Source organism: Corvus kubaryi, unplaced genomic scaffold (assembly GCF_017639235.1).
Source record: "Corvus kubaryi isolate FWS band 111438036 unplaced genomic scaffold, C.kubaryi_AGA036_p1.0 65068, whole genome shotgun sequence".
NCBI classification, from domain to species: domain Eukaryota; kingdom Metazoa; phylum Chordata; class Aves; order Passeriformes; family Corvidae; genus Corvus; species Corvus kubaryi.
The window spans coordinates 22,524-43,733 of NW_024581739.1; the positions used below are offsets into that span (position 1 = coordinate 22,524).

General features: G+C 43.9%; 1 protein-coding gene across 4 annotated transcripts in view; it reads left to right on the forward strand.

Moving 5' to 3' along the window:
- LOC121672983 (TOM1-like protein 2) overlaps window positions 1–21,210 on the forward strand; it is a 56,805-nt gene that overhangs the window by 17,809 nt on the left and 17,786 nt on the right. For all 4 annotated transcript variants that reach the window (XM_042045967.1, XM_042045968.1, XM_042045970.1 and 1 more), the window contains 11 exons: window positions 834–918; window positions 1,860–1,938; window positions 3,529–3,678; window positions 7,891–8,025; window positions 8,956–9,114; window positions 9,796–9,912; window positions 12,548–12,681; window positions 15,236–15,284; window positions 16,362–16,485; window positions 17,296–17,413; window positions 19,637–19,712. In XM_042045967.1, coding sequence (XP_041901901.1) covers window positions 834–918; window positions 1,860–1,938; window positions 3,529–3,678; window positions 7,891–8,025; window positions 8,956–9,114; window positions 9,796–9,912; window positions 12,548–12,681; window positions 15,236–15,284; window positions 16,362–16,485; window positions 17,296–17,413; window positions 19,637–19,712 — 1,226 coding nt within the window. The remainder of the gene's footprint in view (window positions 1–833; window positions 919–1,859; window positions 1,939–3,528; window positions 3,679–7,890; window positions 8,026–8,955; window positions 9,115–9,795; window positions 9,913–12,547; window positions 12,682–15,235; window positions 15,285–16,361; window positions 16,486–17,295; window positions 17,414–19,636; window positions 19,713–21,210) is intronic.

Sequence of the window (21,210 nt, forward strand, 5' to 3'; positions counted from 1 at the left end):
AGGAGTGTGAAAATTTCCAGGGATGTTCCAGGCACTGCTAGACAGAACTATATTGATTTAGGAGGAAATCCCAAGGAGGAAATAGTTCTTGTCAACCGATTACTACAAGTTATGGTTATGCTACTCTTGCAGATGTCTATAAATTAAACTGCCAACAGTTGGCATCTGCCACTGTCACAGTGCTGTAGGTCATCTTTCCCTGGGATTTGAGTGATGCCTGAGTGACTTAACCTGCCACGCAAATAGTGAGGGAAGATTCAGGAGTCGGGAGGAAGGCAGAGCTTGGGAGGTGTGTATGGAGCCCCAGTGTGGAGAGGGACATAGCATGGGACAGATGTCATGATATCATGACCTGCACTGTTATGTGCTAAATGTTTTCATGTACTGCTGGGTCTTTTCATGCTGGAATTCCTTGAATTCTGTTTCCAGGTTGCTATTTTTCCTCCCTCAGTTCATGTGGAGGTATTATCTGCTAAAACAGGGAGGAGGTCATGTTGGTTTGAGGGGATATTTTCCTAGCTCATAACTTGCCAGCAATGCAGCATCTGAAGAGTTTAAATTGGAATTAGCTGACATTTTCCTACTCTCCCAGGAATTCAGGAGTCTTTGAAGAACAGCCCATCTATGTGGGCTGGAGGGATAATTGATTCTGTCTGGAAACCTCCATGCTGATCCCTAAAACCAGGATGGAAGGATTGACATTGTTTACTGTCAGCAGGGATTTTTTTTCCTGTCTTTTACTGAATAGTTTCAGCTCAGAGTAACTGAAGATGGATTGAGGCATAGACCTAATCAGGAAGATGTGAAAAGATTTATTTTTCTTTACTTTACAGAAAAGGCCACAGATGGCTCTTTGCAGAGTGAAGACTGGACACTTAACATGGAGATCTGTGACATTATCAACGAGACAGAAGAAGGGTATGTGCTATTTCAGCAGACTTGGAAAGGTCCCTGAACACAGTCTTCCTCCAGCTGTACTCAGCATGTGAGGAGGTGCAGCGAGGCTGGGGGCAGATGCTCATGGTTTAAATGCAGTTTTCAGATCAGTTGCTTGGTTTTCTTGCTCCTTAGACCTCTCCTGCTCTCAGAAAATTCTGTATGATGCAGTACCTGTGGGACTCAGGACAAGAGGAAATAGCCTCAAGTTGTGCCAGGAGAGTAGCTTATTTAGATGATTTATTAGGAAAAAATTCTTCACTGAAAGAGTGGTCAGGCATTGGGTCAGGCTGTCCAGGAAAGTGGTGGAACCGCCATTCCTGGAAGCATTCAAAAAACGTGTGGGCGTGGCATTTTGGGGCGTGGTGTAGTGGTGGGCTTAGTGCTGAGTTAATGGATGGACTCAATGATCTAAGAGGGCTTTTCCATCCCAAATGATTCTGCGATACTTTCTCTGGTCAGTCTCTGCTTGGGAGGGCTGGCATGAAAAACTCCTTCTTGGAGAGGGTACCAAGTTTGTTTTTCAGTAGGTGTATGCAATGCCTTTAATTTCAGCTATTTGCATAGACAGCTTTTCTGACACACCTCCTTCAGCACTAGAAAGCTTTGCTGCTTGCAGTCTGCAGGAGAACTGATCACTGCTCTTATTCCCTGGGCTTTTCAGAGTGGCTCTCAGTCTTCCGTGCCTAATCAACAGCCTGGATTTTTGGAGACTTGGGGCATTCCTCCAGTCTTGACTTCTGTAATACCTTGTCTCCTCACATAATTCTCCATGACCCTGTTTTGGTTGTAGTCAAATAATCTGAAGTTAACCCACATGCTTATGTCCAGCTGGAAATGGCAAAGGATTCATTTTCCCACAGTTTATGGGATCTGAAAAGCCTGTCTGAGCTGTCTGTTAAAATGGTGTGTTTCTCCTTCAGGCCCAAGGATGCCATTCGAGCACTGAAGAAGAGGCTGAATGGAAACAAAAATTACAGAGAGGTCATGCTGGCGCTGACGGTGAGTGGGGGCAGGCTGGAATGCCTCAAAGGGCAGAACCCTTTTGTCATTTTCCTCTTCCTGGCACTCTCTTGAATGTACACACTATTTCCTTTAACAGCCACTGCTCTGCCCTTTTCTTCTCTCCAATTGCCTCCTCACTTCCTTGGGGAGAGCTGCTGGAAGCTTTGCATAGCGGTTTTCTGACTCAATTGATTTCTGCTTCTTTTCATGGCTCTTATTCATCCCAAGTACTGACTGAGGAAAGTTAAAGTAGCTCAAATGGGTCTGCTACTCTTTGAGGTTTTCCTTTCTACTCTCATTTCCCTTTGTCCAACCATTCCCCCACTCCAAGGCAACAGCTGTGGGCATATCTGCAAGTGAGGATGATGAACTTGCTATCTTTTCAGCTTCATAAGTAGCTGATGCACAATTTCCCTTGTGAATGAATCTCTCTAAGAGACAATACATTAATTTATGCTGATCTAATTTCACTCAATAAAGTGTAAATTATATTCTGTGCATTTAGGCAGCACTGCTAAGGTGTGGGATAATTTAGCAGTGACCTTTCCTGCTGATGGCTTTAGCTGGAGGTTTCCTGGGTAGTGCAGTCCTCCTGAGTGGGGTGCTGGGCTGGCTCTAGCAGTAACTAGATCAAGTTATCCTGCTGTGGGGAGGTGATTTGTATGATTCTTTCACAGAGCTCTTGTTGCATCTCCCTGACGAGGCGTAACCGTACTTTCTGTCTTCTTGCCATTTCCTATCCTGGATTGTCATTTTGACAGATTAACAAAGTCCAAACCATGAGATTATCCATTGTGCAGGAAAGAGCAAAATCCATCAGGAATGAGCCCGTGTCATCATGGCTGATGAAAGTAGCTGAAGGAGGAGAGTAATTACAGACTCCTCAGTACAGAGTCGCAGTGGTTATTAGGCATGGCTGTAAGGAGAAGTGACGTGTTGGATTTATCTCCATGCTAATCATGTTCTTCAGAGAGAAATCAACAGCTGTTCTTCCATGGCAGTTGAATGGCAAGTGGAAGGTGCCTCCAGCTAGGTTGCAGGGGGAAAATGTGTCAAAGTATAACCTGTCAGAGCATTCACTGGGGAGTGTTTTGAATGAGTGAAGATCATTCACCTGAATTCCCAACTCTAAAACATGGCTTATAGCTCGGAGCAACTGGGTCCAGCTGTGTTCCAGGCACGTAGAAAATGGTGGAGTGGCACAGCACGATAATATCTCACTGTGACAGGATGTCCTCTGTCTTACCTGCTCCTGATGTGCTGCTGTGTACTTGGCTGTTCGGCTGCACTGGCTGGAAAGTTCTGCTTTGAAGATGAAGAAACTTTCTATTTCTTTACCTTGAAAACAGGAAAGGTGGATCACAAAAATGCCCAATATGTTAACAGTGGGTGAGGTACAGCTGAATGTGTGTAGAAAAGAAGTTTTTTGGAAAAATTGGGGAAGAAGAGAAGAAGTAAAAGTGTAATTTTCCCTCTATCTTCTTGACCTCCCATCAAAAGCTTTAAAATAAATTAAACAATCAGATGCTCTGTGTGTGATCAAGCTTTGCTCCAACAATGAATATTGGGGTTTTTTTGTGTGTATAGGTGTTGGAGACCTGTGTGAAGAACTGTGGCCATCGCTTTCATGTCTTGGTGGCAAATCGTGACTTCATCGATGGCGTTCTGGTGAAAATCATCTCACCCAAGAACAACCCCCCCACTATTGTACAGGATAAAGTCCTAGCACTGATTCAGGTACACAGCTTGTCTCTGCTTCCATATGTTGCTGCCTAAAATAAGGACTGTCTGCTTCAATGCTACGCATCACTAAACATGCTGTCATCGTTAAAAATGTGGCAAGTTTTTTATATATAAACTCAAACAATATATCCAGATTGGTGGGAAAAAGCAGACATGCACACACACAGATATTTTATCCAGGGAGAACTGTCTGGATTCTAGTTAGAGAGGTACCACTCTAAAATAGGAGGATTTAATAAAAGATAAATGGATGCTTTTGCAATTTAACAGTCGTATCTAGAAGCTGGAGACTTGCCTTGGTGATAGGCTTGTCATCTGAGGCCAGGAGATTTCAGAGGATTGTGCTTTTGGTGTCAGCTGCAGAACACTTGCCTTTCTGTGTCTGTTTCCCTGACCGTAAAATGGAGCTGTTTCCCTCCATTAGAAAGCATTCTGCATTCCTTTCAAAGATGGTTATAGAAAAGTAAATGACCATATAGGAATTAAAATGGTTTTGGTGTCTTTTCTCTGGTTATTGTGCAGTAAAAGCACGCTGTCAAGATCCTTGCCTGCAGTGGGAAGTTCAGACATGGGCTTGTCTGCCACTTCTCCTTCTGTGCAGCACAACAATAAACAGCCGTGTTAATTCCACAAACCATTAGCCACACATGAGGAAACATTGGTGCCTGCCTGGAGGAAATCTGACAATTATAGGAAGCTTTATCACTAAGCTTCCACAGGCTACTGCGTACACCAGAGACTAAAAGACACTGCGTATTTAAAATGATATAAACCTGCTGCAGTGTTCCTTGTGGGGAGGTATTTACAAATGCGCAGCATCGTTTGCCAGATATACTTCTGATTTTTATGGCAAAGCACGCACTTGGATTTCTGCTGCTTTATTTGTTATTTGGATACAGGGATAGGGCATGCTTAGAGCATGACAATGTAAATAAGTGATTTTCAAGCAGGAAATAGGTAGGGTGGTGGAGTTAGTGGGCATTGTGTTAAGGTCTGTGGGGTCCCTTTATTTCTGGGATCTGATTTTATGGTGTTTTTAAAAAAATAGAGCAAAATTAATGAAATTATTAAAGGCAATTCTTGTGCAACTGGCTGAGCCCTCAGGTTTCCACCTGGTTTGGTGGGAGAGTGGATGCATGCAGTGACCAGGAGATGAGGTTAAAAACTGTCCCATAAAGAGAAACTGGGTGTGTTTCCATGTTGTTGTAGAGAATGCTGGTTTTGCTGGGCCCTGGGTTTAAATGGATTCCCAGTCATGAATGCAGCTAAGATGGAAGTGTTTGTAACGTAATCAGAAAGCCACAGTCATTGCCCCAGTGAATTAAACAGCTTTATCTGAGGAGACTTAGTGCAGTAGAGCTAAAAGCCTCACTCTGGGTTCTAAATGCCTTTTGATATAAAAAGCCTGAAAATTACGAAGGTTGCCTGTGGGTGGATTCTGTTAGTGTCTGTTTAGCTGGGAAGTTTGTTTTCCAGATTGCCTGGCAAGTTTGGAAGAGTGATTCCAGTCGCTCATCCCAGGTGCCCTATGGACACACGCCCCCAAAATACCTCGTATGTGGTAACAGCTTCACTCAGCTCAGGCTGTGCTCTGTAGAGTTCCCTGGGGCTGGAGTTAACCCTGGCCCAGAGGGCTGATCTCAGCTCTGTCCCACCAACACTACACTTATCCTTTTCTGTATCCCTCTTAGAATTTAATATCAGGGAATTAATAAGAATGGAAATGAGAGGATTAATAGTCCAGACTTGGAAGCATGGAAGGGAGCTGTACATACAGCATATGTCTTCAGCCACACAGCTGTGGTATTCGTGGGCCTTTGCATAACAAGGGTAGATAAAGCTGCCATCCAGTTTCTTATCTAGAGGCTTGACTTGTTTTGAGATGTTGAACATCTTGTGTCTCACTTTCTCAACCTATTTCCCAGTGTACATGAATTAGCATATATTACATAGTGCTTATCCTTCCTTCTTTACCTTGCTGGGAGGCCTTGGAAATATTCCTTGTGGCTGTGCCCCTGGTAAGAGCTCGCCTGTCACCCAGTGTTCAAACACTGGGATGGTCCCCGATCTAGGGGCTGTATTTACAATGGGATTTAAGTGACCTGTTTGGACACACTGAGGATCCAAGTGGGATTTATCCTGAAGCATCTACATTTGATAGTCTGGCCCAAAGTCTTAGAAGCTCTGAATTCAGTCTCCCCCCTGTCCTACATGTATTTGGACCATGGGCAGGTCTCCTAAGCTCTAGTGTAGCTCCTTATCCATAAAGCAGAGCTAATATTGCAGTTGCCTGGTTGGATTTTAAGCTGTCTAGGACAGGGATTGTCTTACAATGTGTGTAGACAGCACTTAGAACAATAGTGCCTGTCCTGCTTGTGACCTCTGAGACACACTAATGTAGATAATGCTCCCAGCTCAGGTGAAGAAGAATACAAATGGAAGTGTCTCCTTTCTCCAGGGAAGAGAGTTGCAGAAGAGAGAATATTTTGAAAAGGTGGAGTGCAGATGAAATGAGATCATTTTGCAAAATCCACAGGAAGCCAATGAAAGAGGGAATGCGTTAGTACATCCTCCTGGACAAACAAGCCTCATTAAAAACTGGGGGCAGCAATGCAGCATATTTTTGTCTCTAAGTTTCTTTTGAGTGACGATTATTAAATAGAACATCCCTCGCCTCACACTTTTCCCTTTTGCTTGCAAATAGAGTTGAAGTGGTGAACATCGTTATGTAGAAGCATCATTCAGGTGGCTTCCAGTGTAAACAGAAAAGGCAGTGAAATGGCAAAGGTGGAGTTACTTGTGCAGTCAAAATCTCCATCAGAACTGGGGATGTTTTGGAAGGTCAGTTCCAAGGAAACAATGGCTGTGTGCTGTCAGAGCTGTTTCCTCTGGCTCAAGCAGGGCTGTTTGGACTTGCACTGCATCAGAACAGTTGATGCAGTTAATTTACTCTTAACAAAGCTGAGAAGCAAACCCAGGATTGTCTGCTTGTACCTGATAATGGATTGTCTCCCGGGCACAGATGGTAGGAAATGCTCTTTCTTAGAACTGAACAGAATACGAATGCAAGTTAAAAATTAATATTATTTCTTATCTTACTTTGCTAACTTTGATTTCTGTCCTCTCAAATATAAAAAATGGTTCAAAGAGCTTTTAAAGGAAAAATAGTCAAAGAGCTAGTGTAAAAATGATGACTAAATGAATTAAGTTCAGAGCCCACACACGTGTCTCGCAGTCGTTCTGGATCCAGCACACTGATACTCTGCTCCACACATGTGGGGGTTTGTGGAATGCTTCATTTTTTAACTGAGTCATAATATTTCAGTTTTTCCTTTCTCTAATTTTTTAATATTTGGCTAATTTCCAGCACAAGCAAAAGGGGGTTGAGGCTTTCAGCATACAGTGCTCCCAGCAGCTTCGTGAGTGCAGGAGGCTGGCTAGCCAAGAGAAGCACTTAGTACTCCCTCTGAAGGAAAAGCTCAAATGTGAATTGAAGTCTTTTTAGACACCAGAGAATTCATGCAGGAGAGATACTATGAATGTTCTGGCTGTGGGAATTTCTCTTTTAAACTCGTCCTTTGTGCCACACTGGGGTGTCTGAGTGTTTGATATGCTCTGTCAGAACCCAGGCGTCGTTAGTTCTGCTGCTCAGGGGACTGTCTCTTTCATAAGAACAGAACCTCAGAAAGGACCTTTTTTTAAATTCAAGTTTGGTCCAAATAAAACACTGAAGACAACTTGATGGCTCTGTTTTTCCTTTGGCAACAAATGAGGATGTTTCACAAAGTGAATGGAGATTACTTAAGATTGTTGTGCAGCTTTGTGAATTTTGGTTAGATCTGTTGAATCTTTCACACAGCCCTTTTCTGGTGGGTCATTTGCTCTGCAATATGCCAGAAAAGATCAGCATCAATCATTGCTGAGGAGAGGAGATGGGAAGAGACTTTCATGTATGTTCACAGATTTTGATGATGTCAGGGGCTACTCACAGCTACTCTGCACTGGGTTCCTGTCTATTTTATATCTGAATAAAATGTAAGACAGGTGACTGTCTTAATATTTGCAGGACCTTTTAGACCAGGTCTGATGATTCCAGCTTTCCTTTAAAGCTGGAATCCATGAAAGCTTTTACAGTCAGTATCTGGGGTCAGGGTGTGGCTGGAGCTTAATTTGGAAGGTTTATGGATAATCCCTCGTGTTTTCCAGGCTTGGGCTGATGCCTTCCGAAGTAGCCCTGATTTAACTGGAGTAGTGCATATTTATGAAGAACTCAAGAGAAAAGGCATCGAGTTCCCCATGGCAGATCTTGATGCTCTGTCTCCAATACACACACCACAGAGGGTAAGCTGCAGCTTTGCAGTTCCGGGGGTGTTTTCCCAGGATGTCCAAATAGTTGGATAACTACTTGTCTTTCCCCTCCCGTTTCTCTGAATTTGGCTCATTTTCTTACTCCTGGAAGGACATTTTAATAGTGAAAGGGCATGTAAGAAAGGCATAGTACAGCCTGATAAGCTGTCTCCTCCCTTGAGTCAATCATCGAGCTGAGACGAAGAAAAGAGTTTGTAACAGTTAATCTTGTACCACAAAACCACCAAACAAATGCAACTCATTTGTTCTAAGAGAGCCCAGCAGGATTTATGATTGAGATTTACTTCTTTTACTCAAGTGTGGTTGTTTCTGTTGGTAATAACCCTGAGCCAAGGTCTGCCTGTCTATTAGAGGTGTACAGAGTCTGAATCTCTCTCTGATCCCACAGTAATGTGCGAACTTTACGCTTCTGGAAAGTTAGGTCTGGAAAGTTGACAGAACTGCTGCTTGGAAGTAACTAAATGATCACAGGTGTTCTGATTATTCACTCTGAAAACTGAGGTTAATGAATCTTTGAAGCGGCAAATGCAAGTGATCAAGGACTGAGAGATTACAATTCTTGTGTCAAGGTTAATTAAATTCAGTATCTATGTATCACATCATTTTTTGGTAAGCCTGCAACTTAATTCCTAGTTTAAAATCATTTATAATTATTTCTCTTTGGCTCTTGTTTTTATTTTGCTTCTCACTTTTCCTGTAAATGGACTTAAATTCTTGTGGGTTGGGTCAAAAGATACGGGCATGGAAGATTTTTGGAGCTGCCAGTCTGTTCTAGTAGCTGCACTGACCTTTCCCACAAGGTGCAATTATGTTCTATATTTGAGCCTGTTTGGCCTGAGGTTGCTGACAAAGCAAGTGCTGTCCCAATTCAGCTTTTGAACTCCTGTCTTTCTGATGTGGCAGAGTGTTCCTGAAGTTGATCCTGCAGCAAATATGCACAATTCCCAGTCTCAGCAAAGGATGAGCATCGGTTCTTACTCTTCATCCTCTCCAACGGCATATTCTGCTCCTCAGGCCCCAGCCTTGAATGTGACTGGTCCCATCACTGCTAATTCTGAACAGGTATTGGCATGTTGATTTTTTCAAGTGAGACTCTTTCAGCAAATCAAATTAGAAATTAATTTGCAGAGGAACTTTCATTTTAGTTTTTTGGACTTTGTCTCCTAGGTCTGGCTCTACTTACAAACCTTTCTTCCTGTTATATGGTAAGATCTGGGCTTTAGATGTGTCTCTACGGCCTGGTAATGGCAGCACAATTTGCTGGTCCAGCCCACTCAGCAGTATTTTGCCAGTTATTCCCATTAGCCCCTCTCCTTTCAAGGCACAGAATGTCTTGCAGATGTAGGAAGTAAAGCCCTTGCAAATGCCCTAATATAGGATTTTCTTTTCTCCCTGTAAAAAATGATAACTTCAGAGCCAAAGATTCTACTTAAAATATGTACATCTTTCCCCACACTGGAGTGAGGCACTGCAGCCAAGGTCTGACTTTAGGTGCTGTTTGCAATTGCTTCTCTTCCATACAGACACAGCACATCTGGGTTTGTGATGATAATTCTTTCCTTTTTCTGTTCCTTTTCTCCTTGGTAAACTTTGTATCTTTTTTGGTTTTTTCTTGCTAGAATGTCTGGAGGCTGAGATATCAAGTCAGACAGAACCAGAGATATCTCAAAGTCAGTTCTTGAAAATGAACTGCTTAAACCAACAGATTACACAGTGTTTTGCTGTCTTGTTACCCCAATTTAGATTGCCCGGCTGCGCAGTGAGCTGGATATTGTTCGTGGGAATACAAAAGTGATGTCTGAAATGCTGACAGAAATGGTACCTGGACAAGAGGATTCCTCAGACCTTGAGTTACTCCAGGTAAGTTTCCTAGAAAATATGATTCTGATCCTTTCTGTGCTTGTGTTTCTCTGGGGGGGTGTGTTTTGTTGTAGCTCACTTCACAGCCCATGCTTGGATTCATAATGGATGTGGGCTGTGCTTGACCCTTGTGCCATCACTTGATTTTCTCCATTCGTTAAAGCTTCCAGTGACAAGAATTTCCTGACTTCCCTTGAAATTTGTTCCAGTGCTTTCCTCTTTGTGTAGCTAGAAATTTTTCCCAATGTTGCATATCAAGTCTCCTTTACCACGAATCAGCCACAGGTTCTGTAAGCCCTGAGCATTTCTGCTTCTTTTACACTCCCCATCACCACTTGTACAGTGTCAAAACATTCCCAGTCACCGTGCAGGAAAAAAAAAAACAAAGAAACCAACATTCCATATTTCCAGCTGGGTCTTTGGATCCTCTGCCACTTGAAATGAACTGTCTTTCCAGAAGATGTGTTCTCCTGAAGGTGTAGTGTCTTAAAGCAGGTGCTCAGGTGAAGTTCTGTGGTGTCCAGAGAGCTAGACTGGGAAATCAGAAAGGGATTTCTTTGCTGGAAAATCTCAATCCAGTGCAGCACTGTGCATCTCAAGAGGGAGAACAGTATGAATTGAGCTCATGTCTCAGGCTTCACACCTGTTTCCCAAGGCCAGTGGTCGTGGGGTGGCCTGTTGGCTGAAGAAAAGTCACACAGTCCCACAGATGAGGAGCATTGCAATCTGACATTCCAGCTGCTGCCCTTAATGTGGTATTTGCCTTTCCATAGCTTCAGAAATAGCCTTCTGTTTTGATCCTCAAGTGGGGAGGATGGGCTCCCACAGCAATCCCTTTGGAGGAAGGCAGGGAATTGCTCTCTGTGATACATCAGAGTTTGAAATCCATCCAAAAACTGGTCTCTCCCATTCAGTGGCATTGTGTGTTTGTCTTGGAGCCATCATGGCAGCTGATGAGAGGCTTTGCAATAAAGAGCCTTTCAGTTACTGCCCGTTTGGGTCGAGCTGCTCAAAACAAAAGCAGCTTCCAGGAAACTATGACAGGCCGAAATCGAACAGTTTGCTTACACTGAGAAATAACCATCAGCATCTTGACAGCGTAACCTCAGAGCACAGCTTTAAGGTGAAAGAACTTGATCATAAAACGGAGTGACAGCAACGATTCTTTATTCCAGCTGGTTCCCTTCTGTGACTGATGCAGCCTAAATCTGAATCACAGAGCTGGGGAGAACCCGTTTTTGATCACAAAGGATGGTTAGTCTTTTGAGACTGTGACTTTTGAGGGCTGTGAGCTGGGTGCAGCATGCAAGGACTCCTTGCTTTGAGGTTTATATAGCCCTCCTCCTTAAATAGTTCCTGACATTTTCTCCAACAATCAAATGTAAACAGCCTGCTAGAGAGCCAGCTCTGAGCAGAATAGATAGGTACTGTCAGCCCTCTCGGAAAGGCAGCAAACAAACCTCTGAAATGTCACAATCTGCTTCGAAAGTGATGGGATCAAAACTGACATTGGAGAACACATTCCTCAAGCTGTTAAGGCAGCTGGATTGCACTAGGTGAAATTTATCCAGAGCTTAGGATGTCAGACCATGCAAGGAAAACAAACACATTTTTGCTTTCATGCTGAAGGTTGTGTACCAACAAGTCATCCTTGTTTAGTGCTGAATTTTTGCTGTGAAGTGGAGCTGGGAGGAGTGGAAGATGACAGAGGGACATGCTTTAGCTGGAATGTCTGTGCTTATTGAAGTAAAACTGTGGGCCTGATCAGAGGCGCCCTGCCATATGTCATGTTTCTTCTTGCAGTTCTCCTCAGAAGACCAGTTTGACTTTTGGTCTTGAGGCCTTTCAGGACTACAGAATTCTGCTAAGTAATTGGTGATGGAAGAGATGTCTTGGAAACATGAGAACTCCCGGTCTAGGCAAACTGAAATCTAGATTATTTGATAAGAGACTTCTAAAATAAATGCCCTCACTCTGCATTCCTTAAAATGTTCTTCTGAAATTCCCCATTGCCTTTGTGCAGTCTCTTGTCTGTGCACTTGCTCAGTGGAAGGGAACATTTCTTTGTGTCTCAGTACTGGAAGGTGTGTGGAACACTCACCTTTTCATGCTCCTGCTCCTTGCTTTGTCTTTGCCCTCACGTTCTCTGTAGTTGGTAAGTTCTGTGTCACCAGCACTTCTCATCCTAGTACACACTTAGTATTTGTGGTAGCCCTGATGAACCTTTTTTCCTCAACATGTTCCACCATTCACATAATTTTGTTTTTAAGGATGGTTTTGCCAAAAAGAGCAGATTGAATTTTCCTTGAAAGCTCTCTTCTGGGAAGCTGTTGTATTAACATGTTTTATTCTTAAACAAGATGACTAAAATACAGATATTTATTTTCTGAAGTGCTCAGAGTTAAAGAAGAATCAGGAAGTTGAATTGTGAATAGGCTCTCAAGGTTTTATGCCATCATCTCTTGAAGGGCGTTTGATTAGATGTGCTTTTGGGTGACATTTAATCATGCAAAGATAAACTTGTCTTAGTGTTTCTCAGCTGGGGGATATGTTTGGCTCTGAACAGAGCTCAACTAAATCTACTTATTGCTTGTTGCTTATCAGACTGTGTGTGTGCACAATGCATTCCTCCTAGGAACTGAACCGAACCTGCAGAGCCATGCAGCAGAGAATTGTGGAGCTTATCTCAAGAGTGTCCAATGAAGAAGTCACAGAGGAGCTGCTGCACGTGAATGATGATTTAAATAACGTCTTCCTCCGATATGAAAGGTGGGGCACCTCTCCCAGCAACCATTTACATTCATGCAGGGTTTTCACTTAAGAATAAAATAGGTCAGTTGGTGAAATTGGGCCATCTGGGCCAAGGGTCCAACATGATGCAGAGAACCAAACCACAGGAACCATTTACACAGTGTTTTTATGGCCTTTTATGGTAACATTCCTGATTCAGTTGATTCTTTTAATACTATGATTTTTTTTTTGTACTGTGCATTGAATTTTTGTGGGGCTTATCCATAAAACGCAAGACAACCTTGTGAAAACGCTCTGAACGCAGAGGCTTGAGTCTGCAAGTCCCTGTTGTGCAGGGCAGTACAGGTGTAGGGACTTGGGACCAAAAATAGCACAGTCACAGCCCTGTTAGCCTGGGCTCTGCACAAATGTCTGTGCTGCTTGCTGGCTTAGGGAGGCTCCCGTGAGCTCTCTCTGCCCTCTGATCTCCGAGCTTTCTAGTCCCAGTGCTGGTGCAAGGGGAGCTGCCTGAGGTGGGCGGGAGCATCGTGCGTGCAAAGGGTTTGTTTTTATGTAACACTTAAAATCTTGGAAAAAAAAAAAAAAGCCTGTCTTGTGCAGAGCTAATGTTTCGAAGAGCTGGTCTGCGGGGACCATCCCCAGGGACAGGACTTGGGGCACAGGACTTTCGACATGTGAGACAAAGGCGCTGTCAGGCACATCTGCTGCAGGAGGTGACACGTGATGCCGCAGTCTTGGGAAAGTTTAATCTTCCCCTTAATGACAGGCCTGGGGAGCGAGGCACTAAAGAGTACCCTTTGTTCCTTGCTCTTAGCACAGGGCTTTGTTTCTCAAGCCTTTAAAAATAAATTAGACTCTAGATCTGTGAATTTGTGCTGTCACGGCAAAGGCTGCAAAGACGACTTGGTGCCCTCGATTTTGCCTTTGATTTCATGTTCAGAGGAGATGGGGCAAACTTTGAAACAAACGCTGTCTTTTTGTGTGAAATGGTGTGTGTTTCATGCACAAGCAGGATTCTACAAGTGGCAGAGTGTAACTATCACTAAGGTTTAGTCTGGTCACCCTCAATATTTTTTCTATTTTCGCCCATCTGCGACTTTGCTGACTGCAGCTGATGTGTTCGTAGTCATTTATTCATGAAAGGGGAGCTGAGTGATGTTAGCAAGCCGTTTGTGGTGGAATAGCTGCACTGGTCTGAGCGTTCAATAAATTCCAGTTCCTCCTCTGCTATTCCAAAAGCTCCACATCCATCATGCTGATTTCTAGCACAGGGACCAAGCTCCGTCAGTGACTCAAGCAGCAGCTCTGGCCTTCGCTGTGAAGCCTTGGGATGTAAATGAACAGAAGCCTTTTGGTGAGAAATGAGGTGGGAGGTGTCTTAGGTTTCCAGCAAAGAGAGTTGGATTTCCAGTAATAGCAAACACCCACAGTTTCCTAAAATTGAAATTTGGGCCTGAATTTGGTTTTGCTGCCTTTTAAGTCTGCATTTTCCTCTGTTACATTAAGAAAACAGTTTGCTTGACATTCCCTGATGTATTTTGTCCATCTGGGAGAAACCCCAGAGGATTATATGAATATTATGGGCTTTTTGCTGGAAAGAGGTTACCTCTGAAACTACTTCAAAAAATTCAAACCTCCAAGAAATCATGGTGTTTTTCCATGGTGAGGAAGGAGATCAGACTGGCCTCAGACAGGTGATGGGAGCAGGCAGTTCCCCTGCTGTTTTTGAGTTCATAGAATCACAGAATGATTTGTGTTGGAAGGGACCTCAAAACTCATCTAATCCCATCCCCCTGCCATGGGTGGGGACACCTTCCACTAGACCAGGTTGCTCAAAGCTCCATTCAGCCTGGCCTTGAAGACTTTTGTGAAAGCTGGGTTTAGGTTTGTGGCCCCAGATGCACCAAGTAGAGAAGAGACCAGAACTTGACTAGCCAGACTTCTTCCCCTTAGAAGTATGAAGGTTTTATCCAACATCATTACTTTTCCTTCTTGGACAGTACCAACCTATTTCAGCATAGGCTCTGACCATCTTTGAGTCGACTCAGGATGTTTTAAGCAGTGAATCTGCTGTTCATTGTCCCTCATGCCACATGTGCCTGGGTTGGGCTGTGCCACACACATATGGCTCCTCATTTACATTATTGCAGCAAGAGGGAGCTGGTAAGTGGGAGTGAGAGGAGCTTCGGTGCTTGGCTTGTTGAGCTGTGAGCATCAATCTTGCTGCAGTTCCTCCTGTCCCTTGGCTCACACAACAGTCTGTCACAAAGCACTTAATGATTAAAAAAACCCCTGAACCAAAAGACAAATCCTACAGTGTTTTTCAGGCATGTTTGTGCTGCAAGATCAGATTAGTCAATTTAAAATCCACCTTTGCCAAGAATGCAACTTCTCAGCAATCCTCCCTCTGAACGGCCTGGAGTTAAAGCTTTCAGGCTTCCCTTTTGAACCAGAGGAAACTAAATTCAGTGGCAAGCATGTCATGACTTGGTTATTAACTCATGGCTTTTATTGTTTGTTGGTGGCTTTGATAATCCATCTTGGTTTTTGGTTTGGTTTTTTTTCCAAACAGATTTGAACGATACAGATCGGGACGCTCAACACAGAACGCCAGCAATGGAGTAAGTACCTCGCTCCATTTATTCTCTCAGCAGCTGCACCATACCAGCTGTAGTACTTTCAGTAGTATCACACCTTTTACCTGTCCAGCCCTGTGTCCTGCCTGGCTACTGGCAGATGCCAGGAAAAGTAAGAATGTGGCAAACCCCAAGGGACAACTTCTAGCTCAGGAAGTCACTTCACACTAAAACATCTCTGTGTTTACAATCCTTGATGGGTTTTCATTCCTCTATTAACTTTTTTGATTGCTTTTGAGTCCGTGTGGACTTTAGGAGTTCACAATGTCCTTAAGCAATAAGTTCCACAGTTTCACTATACATTTTTACATATTTATTTTGCATTTATATATAACAAATATTTTGTTTACATTTGATCAAGTCACTTAATGATTTTTGTTTGCTTCACCTAATATTTCTTCACTGTGTCTTACAATACCACTGTTCAGGTTGATTTTCTTCATGCCATTCATAATTTTAGGAACCACTCTCATCTCCTATTTAAGCAGCCCCTTTCCCAGCTGAAGAGTTCTAATTATTCTTTAAATGAAAACTCTTCTGTAGTTGTTTTATAGCGTTCAAGGTCTGAGTTCATGATGAATCTGTACTTCTATTACATTTTCTGTTCTGCATTCATAGCCATTTCCTCTGTTTACTTTGCTTTACCACTTCTGCTGCAGTGTGATGCAAACTTCAGCAAAGACTCTGCATTGACACTGCAGTCACAACAAAGAAGTTTTGTTTTGGAAAACAGTTTATACCTAATGTGGAAAATTGGTAGGAGAATCAGTTTGACTTAGCTCTGATGTTGGTCTGATGTTAAACACATTAGTTGAATCTGAAAAGATGTAGATGACCTCCAGGAGAGTTTCCTGCTGTGCTGAGCAGTCAAACTGAGGGTTTATTGGTGGCTGACCTTTTTTATTCTGCACTCATCACTGTAATATCCAAGAAACTGGTCCATTTAGCAGCATGCAAGAGAGAACTTTATAGGAAGCACCCATTATTTTGTGATATTTAGTGCTGTACTACAAGAAGAAATTTCTGGCATGTGTAACTTCTGTGTTTCTTGTGTCATGACAGGTACTGAATGAGGTGACAGAAGATAATTTAATAGATTTGGGTCCTGGCTCTCCAGCTGTAGTGAGCCCAATGGTTGGAAACTCAGCACCTCCATCTTCACTTTCTTCACAGCTTGCAGGGCTTGGTGAGTGCCTGATCTAGATCATGCTCTTCACTACCTAGTAATGTTGCCATGTGGCCTCTGAAAGGTTTGGGTACGTGGCTTGCAGGAGGATTAGAAGGCATTCCCACTCCCTGCACTTTGGCAATCTGCAATTGAGAACCAGCCTGGCACAACCAGCCTGGCACAAAGGGAGGGATTTATTAATCAGAGGGAAGACTGATGGAAAGGGTGCAGGTTGTTGTTCATGGCAGAACTTGTACTACTACTTTTATTTCTGCTTAGTTACAGTTTTCTGTGAAATCAGCCTGGTGAATGTTCTTGATTTCCCTTCTACAAATAATATTTGAAACCTTTGGGTGAAAGGTTTTATGAATCTTTTAGGTGGTTTACATTAAATCAAACCAAAGATTGTGTGATTGGATCATTGCATTTGACTGAAGGTTCTCTGCCTCTTTCAGCAATGCACCAATACCACATCCCTTCATTTGAAAGTGTTGGTTTCACAGTCAGTAACTGAGAGAAAACATTGTGGAGAAACTACTGTCCATGCCCAAAATTTTGGACTGTTAGTGACTAGTAAATATCTCAGGATATTAGCAGCAAGTACACACCAATTCCCAAATGCTGGCGTTTTGACAAGGACCACTTATGGAGTGGTGCTTCCAGGATGAATTAGACAATCTCAACATTTTTCTTTTAAGAACTCATGATTAGCATCCTCCAGCCTTTTTTGAAGAAAACTGTCCTCAGTGCTGCAGCTGTTAATGAGGATGGTGTTTACATATGGTTTGTTACTTCATTGGTTCACTTTTTTTTCTCCTCTGGTTGCAGACTTGGGCACAAACAGCGTCAGTGGCACACTCAGCTCCCTCCAGCACAGTAATCCTCGTGATGACTTTGACATGTTTGCACAGACAAGAGGCAGCTCCTTGGCTGAGCAGCGAAAGAAGTAAGTTGGAGTTTGTCTTTAGCACTGAGTCACGGCACTGCTGTTATCTGAGGGCATAAATCTGAAACTTCTGACTTCAGACTGAAAAAGTAGTTTTGGTGTATGTTTTGGTGCTTTTAATCCAATCCTTATCCTTTTGGTTGTTATTAATATGAGCAAGTGGAGAAGTTCCTGCTGCTGGACAGAGCAGACTGGATGGGTACAGCCTGTCTTAGTTAATGAGCTCACTGGAAACTTGGAAGCGTGCTTGCCTTTACTTCTGCCTTCTCCTAAAGGCTTGTCATCCCATCCACCCCTGTTTGAGATATAGGAACAGAAGGGTCCTTCACCTGAAGGTCATGGATGTACTTTGGTGACTGAATTACTGTCATCAAAGGCTTGGAAACAGAATTACCATCCAGTTAACCCTTCTTTTGGCCCCAGTCAGACTCTTACAGGCTGTCAAGGCACTGTAGCTTGCCTGGCTCCATGCTACCCCAAATTTGTTTATATGCATAGGGCTTGCATCTATAGAGCTGCAAATCTGGCACTTTCAAGGGCATTTAACAGGTGAAATTATTTTAATGTAAAATAAGTCTGTGCACTTCTTAGAAATCCTCTGATCCCTGTCAAGTGATATTCAGTAAAAGACACACTCAGGTATTTTTCTTTCATATATTGTTTCTTGCTTCCTGGCTTCAGATTTTAGAGGAAGTAGTGGCTACCAGCAGTCAGAACATCATCAATATCTTGTCTTAAGCTAAGAAATGCTGTTAAATAGTCTATCAAAAATTTAGAAAACTTGAGCCTACAAATTTATTGGGCTCTTGTATTTGCAGTTATCAATATAGCTATTGGTACTGCCTCAGCTGTGGTATCAGTGCTGAGAAGAAATGCTCTAATGTAGAGGGATATGCCACCACTGGAGATTTTGGGCTGGGAGCCTTAATGTAGAGTTAGAAAGGAGATACATTGCAGGAGAGATCTAATCAAGGTCCCTCTGTCTCTTGTGCTAAATGAAGCACAAAACTACTCTTCCCACACTGTACCTAATGGAACAAGGAGCACCGATCATCCATGATTTCACAAGGGAGGATTGTTCTATCTTCCTTGGATTGTGCACGGTATAAATGAAGCAGCAGGGAGGAGGAAAGGCATGAGTGTGACTTGCTGTGGTGTGTAGGTGACAGCTCTGGGTGTGAGAGCTCTGGGTGCTGTGCTCACAGCTTGGGAGAAGCCAGCACGAGGAGGAGAGGGGGCTCCCCCTGCTCAGCCAGGCAGCCCCTCCCAGGAGCTGATTTATGGGCACGTGTTTGTGTCTGCTGCAGCTCATGGTTCACCACTGTGCTCTGAGAGATGAAGCTGCTGCCTCTGTCACCTGACTGCTACATGTCCCTTTTGCATTGCAGTTTAAGAAGCTTTTAACAGCTCTGTAAATAGTGCATTTCTTTGTCTGCTTCACTGCAGTTGCATAATTTCATCTCTCTTCGAGTCTCGCTCTGCCTCCCCCCATACACACATCAAGGTCAGGCTTCCAGATGTCATCTCCAAATCTTTGTTAAACATAATCTGCAATCAGGCCTCCTTTCACAGTTCCCCCGCTTGCTCTTGGACATGCTTAGGGTGCCTCATGACCTGTTTGCCTGCCTTACATAATGCTGATCTTACTCTTACTTGCTTCAAGGTGCTTTCCAAAATTGATGGGTGGCCTTTGTACATAGCACACTCCTCTTCTTGGGGTACAGACAGCACCCTCCAAGTCTTGTTAAGAAAAAGAATGTGCTTTCTGGTTTCCAGGGGAGTAAATCAGGGTGTCCAGAGTATTGCTCTCCTATTAAGAAAGCCTGGAAAAGAGAAGGGATTGGGGTGACCCAATTCCTAATACCTGAAGGGAGCCTACAAAAAAGATGAGGAGAGACTATTTACAAGGGTCTGGAATGACAGGACAAGGGGGAATGGTTTCAAACTGTGAGAGAGTAGGTTTAGATTGACTATTGGGAAGAAATTCTTCCTTGTGAGGGTGGTGAAGCACTGGTACAGGTTGCCCAGAGAAGTTGTGGCTGCCCCATCTCTAGAAGTGTCCAAGGCCAGGTTGGATGGGGCTTGGAGCAACCTGGTCTAGTGGGGTGAAACAAGATGATCTTTTAATGTACCTTCCGACCCAGGCCTTCCTATGATTCCATGATTACTCATGGGTGACTGCTGGACTTCCTTCTAGTTCTGTGGTTTGTTCCTTTCTTTCAGCGTGACGTACGAGGATCCACAGGCTGTCAAAGGACTGGCGTCTGCCCTGGATGTTCGGAAACAGAACACGGGAGGGGTAGGTCACGGCTCTGTGTTTGTTATCCGCGTAGAATCCAAGCTGTAGGCGGCTGCTTTGACTGAGCGTCTCATTCTGTATTCCAGCAACGTGGTAGTAATGGCTATTTTGAAATTGATATCTGAGAACAAGTACTTGCTCAGTAATGATCTCTAAAGAGATGCTGCTGAGCACTCCAGTCTAAAAGACTTCAGAATCATAGTGGGTAAATTCTCCCGTGTCCTTGCAGCTTGCCTGGGGAGTCCAGCTCTTTGGCTGGAATCACTGCTGAGAAGAATTACATGGGGAATGTCCTGTGAACACTGGTGTGCATTGGCTTGGTTTGGTTTTGCTTATGAAAGTCTTAATCTACTAGATTTTGCTCCAAGTGCATGGATACACGAGTGAGTTACAGGGAGAGAAATGATGCAGACTTGTAATGCTTCACATTTTTTGCCATAACTGCCCTTGCATGCAGCCTGTTCTGTCTGCCCAGGGCAGGCTCCCGCTCTTTGTGTGGGCAGGAGAGCCCCATGTGCTGTCACCTCGCAGCAGCTGACACTAAAAACACGGGTGAGAGAGCTTGGCCAGCTTTGTCTGCATCCCCCGGTGAAGGCAGAAGTGAAGGAGCTTTCAGATCATCCCTCGACCCCTTTCTACCACTCTGCTTTTTAAAACTGTGCTGCTCTTTTGTACGCAGCTGTGTGTAAGTTTTTAGAGGACAGAGCAAGTTCAGAGCCTTTTCCAGCCCAATTTTGGGCTGTGATGACCACTAGGGAGCACGGCAGAGCCAGCATAGCATGGGAGAGCCAATGCAGCGTGCACATGCCTCTCACCAGGGAGAATTGCCTCCCCATGCCTTGGCTGATCCCGCCCTGGTTCTTTCATGACATGAAGTGGGAGTGCTCTGGGCAGCTGGCATGCCTGGCAGCTTGTGCTCCAAGCCAGGGAGAATTTGTGTTGGGAGCCAGCTGGGGTCAGATCACAGCTGCCTGCCTGCTCGGGCCATCGTTCAGTGGAAACAGGGCCTCAGCTCTTACAGAGCATTCCCCACCTACCTGCTTCTTCCTGTCCCTGTCCTCCTGCACGAAGGGTAATTTATAACCCAGGTCAGCCTCATGACCTACTGGAGCTCAGCCCCACAAAAACTCATGGCACTCGTAGTGAGGGAAAAGGGGAAGCATGAGGAGGCAGGGGCAGAATTATTCCTTCACAGGAATTCCTGAAGTCAGTGGGACATCTCAAACCCCCAGTATCACTGAGCTGTTATTAGCAGGACCTGGGGAAGGATTTGAGATTCTGCTCTTTGTTCCTGGCTAACCAAATGCAAGGAGCTTGCATTTAGCTGGTCAAGGGGGCTGTATTCCCCCCAGTGGCCTTGGGGTCATGTCCTTATTTATTAACACTTTTGTTCCCAGCCAGTTCTGCTTTAGGCACCAGCACAACATGTCATTCACACCAGCAGAGCTGCTGCTCTGCCCCAAGTGTTGTCAGTTCAAAGGGCTGTGGCTAAGTTCAT